Source organism: Eimeria mitis, genomic scaffold (assembly GCF_000499745.2).
Source record: "Eimeria mitis Houghton genomic scaffold, Emh_scaff4724, whole genome shotgun sequence".
Classification (NCBI taxonomy): domain Eukaryota; phylum Apicomplexa; class Conoidasida; order Eucoccidiorida; family Eimeriidae; genus Eimeria; species Eimeria mitis.
In genome coordinates this window covers 1-3,477 of record NW_013573028.1, presented here as the reverse complement: position 1 = coordinate 3,477, position 3,477 = coordinate 1, and the positions used below count along the sequence as shown (strand labels likewise).

At 49.8% G+C, this 3,477-nt stretch overlaps 2 protein-coding genes across 2 annotated transcripts; one reads left to right on the top strand and one right to left on the bottom strand.

Annotated features, from left to right (window-relative positions):
- Positions 1 to 325: 325 nt before the first annotated feature.
- EMH_0077260 (uncharacterized protein) lies at positions 326 to 2,749 on the bottom strand (the record flags this gene model as incomplete). Its single annotated transcript, XM_013499838.1, has 7 exons — positions 326 to 1,005; positions 1,266 to 1,329; positions 1,537 to 1,698; positions 1,954 to 1,992; positions 2,141 to 2,254; positions 2,497 to 2,589; positions 2,726 to 2,749. 7 exons carry the CDS (start codon positions 2,747 to 2,749, stop codon positions 326 to 328), a joined length of 1,176 nt encoding a protein of 391 aa, XP_013355292.1.
- Positions 2,750 to 2,937: 188 nt separating this feature from the next.
- Positions 2,938 to 3,360, top strand: EMH_0077250 (uncharacterized protein; the record flags this gene model as incomplete). The annotated part of the gene is made up of 1 exon (XM_013499837.1): positions 2,938 to 3,360. One exon carries the CDS (start codon positions 2,938 to 2,940, stop codon positions 3,358 to 3,360), a length of 423 nt encoding a protein of 140 aa, XP_013355291.1.
- Between the last annotated feature and the right edge of the window lie 117 nt (positions 3,361 to 3,477).

Genomic DNA, 3,477 nt, shown 5'->3' with positions numbered 1-3,477 from the left:
CTAGTTGGCTGTGGCCAGAGGCGTGTAGCCGTAGCTAGCTGTGCCTAGATGCGGCTAGCTGTGGCTAGCTGTTTGCTAGAGAGGGGCCCTGGGGGCCCCTTCAGGCGAATGGCGTTTTGTCTATACAACAAAATGAAATCAATAAACGGAGACACCGCATATGTGCTGCTGCTGCTGCTGCTGCTGGTGTTGCTGCTGCTGCTGGTGTTGCTGCTGTTGCTGCTGCCGTTGCTCCTGTGGCTGCTGTTGTTGCAGTTGCTGCTCTTGTTGCTGCTGCTGTTGCTGCTGCTGTTGCTGCTGCTGTTGCTGCTTTGTGCTGCTGGGGTTACAACATATACTGATGCTGCAGTTTGCTGCTGCTGCTGCTGCTGCTGCTGCTGCTGCTGCTGCTGCTGTTTGCTGCTGCTAGTGAATCTAAGGGTTGGCGCTGCTTCTGCAGTTGCTGCTGCTGCTGCTGCTGCTGCTGGTCTTCTTGCTGCTGTTGCAGCAGCTGCTGCTGTTCTAGTTGCTGCTGCTGCTCTTGTTGCTGCTGCTGCTCTTGTTGCTGCTGCTGCTGCTGCTGCTGCTGCTCTCTTTGCTGCTGCTGCTGTAGTTGCTGGTGCATCTCTTCTCTTTGATGCTGCAGGCATTCATCTGTGCCTTGCTGCTGCTGCTGCTGCTGCTGCTGTTGCTTCTGCAGTTGCTGCTGCTGCTCCTCCTCCTGCTGTTGCTGCTGCTGCTGCTCTTGCTGCTCCTGCTCTTGCTGGTGCTGCTCTTGCTGCTGCTGCTGCTGCTGCTGCTGCTGTTCTTGTTGCTGCTGCAGTTCATCTTGCTGCTGCTGCTCTTGCCGCTGCTCTTGCTCTTGCTGCTGCTCTTCTTGCTGCTGCTCTCCTTCTTGCTGCTGCTGCTGCTGCTGCTGCTGCTGCTGCTGCTGCTTCACTAGGTCTAAGCATACCTGCAGCCGCGCCATCGAAGCGTCAGGGGCGAGCAGCAGCTCGGGGGCCCCGGGGCCCCCAGTGAAGCCCGCTGCAGCAACACAAAACCCTAAACCCTAAACCCTAAACCCTAAACTCTAGTCGATAAACCCTAAACCCTAAACCCTAAAGGTTCAGTTACACTGTTCAGGGTTTGTGAGGGGGAGGGTTTTGGGTCGTGCTGCAGCAAAATAACAAACTGTTTATACTAGGGTTTAGGGTTTAGAGATTATTAGGGTTTAGGGTTTAGAGATTAGGGTTTAGGGTTTAGAGATTAGGGTTTAGGGTTTAGGGTTTAGGGTTTAGAGATACCGAGACGAAGAAGGCGGAGGAGAGGCGGGTGGTTGCTGATGGCCGCCTTTACCCTCGGGTTATCCTGCACCACCACAAACCCTAAACCCTAAACCCTAAACCCTAAACCCTAAACCCTAAAGGTTATCAACTCGCCTTGCAGAATTTGTTAGGGTTAGGGTTTAGGGTTTATGAATATGAGCATTGTTACGATATCATTTAGAATTACAATTTAGGGTTTAGGGTTTAGGGCTTAGGGTTTGGGGTTTAGGGTTTAGGGTTTAGGGTTTACGAGTTTTATTCTTTTATATCGCTCATCATGAGGATGCTCTGCTGCATTGGATAAAAGCCGAAGAAGCACAGAGAAACTATCTGCTGCTGCTGCTGCTGCTGCTGCTGCTGTTGCTGCTGCTGCTGCTGCACTTTGTTTGTATTCTTCTATTGCTGCAGCTGCCTGTACACCCCAACACATATGCATGCAGGGTTTAGGGTTTAGGGTTTAGGGTTTAGAGGGTTTATCAGGGGTTTTAAGGCGTTAGCGATTCGCTATGATATACAACATATTAAAAACAACAAACCCTAAACCCTAAACCCTAAACCCTAAAAGCTAAACCCTAAACCCTAAACCAGAAGAACTGAACTCTGAACCCCAAAAAACAAACCCTAAACCCCAAACCCCAAACCCTAAACCCTAAACCCTAAACCCTACCAAGGCCTCCGTGTTTGGTGATGCATCCAGGTGGTTTTCCTGCAACAAAGAAAACGCCTCAAACCCTAAACCCTAAACCCTAAACCCTAAATTGTTTCTACCGCAGCAACCAGAACCCGTAAACCCTTGCTTCTTCGCCTCGCCACCGTAAACCCTAAACCCTAAACCCTAAACCCTAAACCCTCACAGGAGAAGAAAGAAGAAGCGGGCCTTCATACTCTCCTATAAGGGGCCCCTTATCTGCTGGGGGCCGTAAACCCCCAACCATCTTATACAGCTGCGTAACCACCGTACTATCCAGCTGCAACACAAACCCTAAACCCTAAACCCTAAACCCTAAACGCTAAACCCTAAACCCTAAACCCTGACGCATGTGCCTTGAATATGTACATAGAAAGTGGTTTTGACGCCCATGAAAAGAAAAAAAAAACACCGTGTTCCTAAACCCTAAACCCTAAACCCTAAACCCTAAAACCCTAAACCCTAAACCCTAAACCCTAAACCCTAAACCCTTGCCTTGCAGTAGTCTGCTTTTCTCCTGACGTGAGCCATTGCATGAATAACCCCAAAACCACACAAAACTAAAAAGCTGGCGGCAACCCCCGGAGAGAAAACCTCCCCCGAGCTGTCAAACACCTGCACGCAAACCCTAAACCCTAAACCCTAAACCCTAAACCCTAAACCCTAAACCCTAGACCCTAGATGCTGAAGCAGAATATATATCTTTATGTTTTAAGAGAGATACTGGATGCTTAAACCCTAAACCCTAAACCCTAAACCCCCAAACAATAAGCATGTTAACCAAACCCTAAACCCTAAACCCTAAACCCTAAACCCTAAACCCTGAACGAACGAGTATGGATTTATTTTGTTTATAGGCCTCAAGGACATGTGCTGCAGCTTCTTTATAAGGAAATTGTTTAATATCATCTGACGGCAGCAGCAAAACCCTAAACCCTAAACCCTCGAGGGTTTTGGTGCTTGATGATGCAGCAGACGCAGGCGGCGCTAACCAAAGCAAAATCTACACAAACACAAAACAACAAATGCATGCAGTTTGCTGCTGCTGCAGCAGCTGCAGTAGCAGCAGCAGCAGCAGCAACAACAACAACAACAGCAGCAGCAACAACAGCAGCAACAACCACAGCAGCAGCAGAAACCACCGCAGCAGCAGCACCACCAGCACCAGCAGCAGCAGCAGCAACAGCACCACCAGCACCAGCAGCAGCACCAGCACCAGCAGCAGCAGCACCAGCACCAGCAGCAGCAACAGCACAAGCACCAGCAGCAGCAGCAGCAGCAGCAGCAGCAGCAGCAGCAGCAGCAGCAGCAGCAGCAAACCTGTATATTAAAGTGTTTGAGGGCCTGAGGGTTTCCGAAGGCGACGCGGCAATCCGAAATAAATAACGCAAAGTCCTTCGCCGGAACCTCCTTCATCTGATACAAACCCTAAACCCTAAACCCTAAACCCTAAACCCTAAACCCTAAACCCTAAACCCTCAACCCTATATATATATATATATA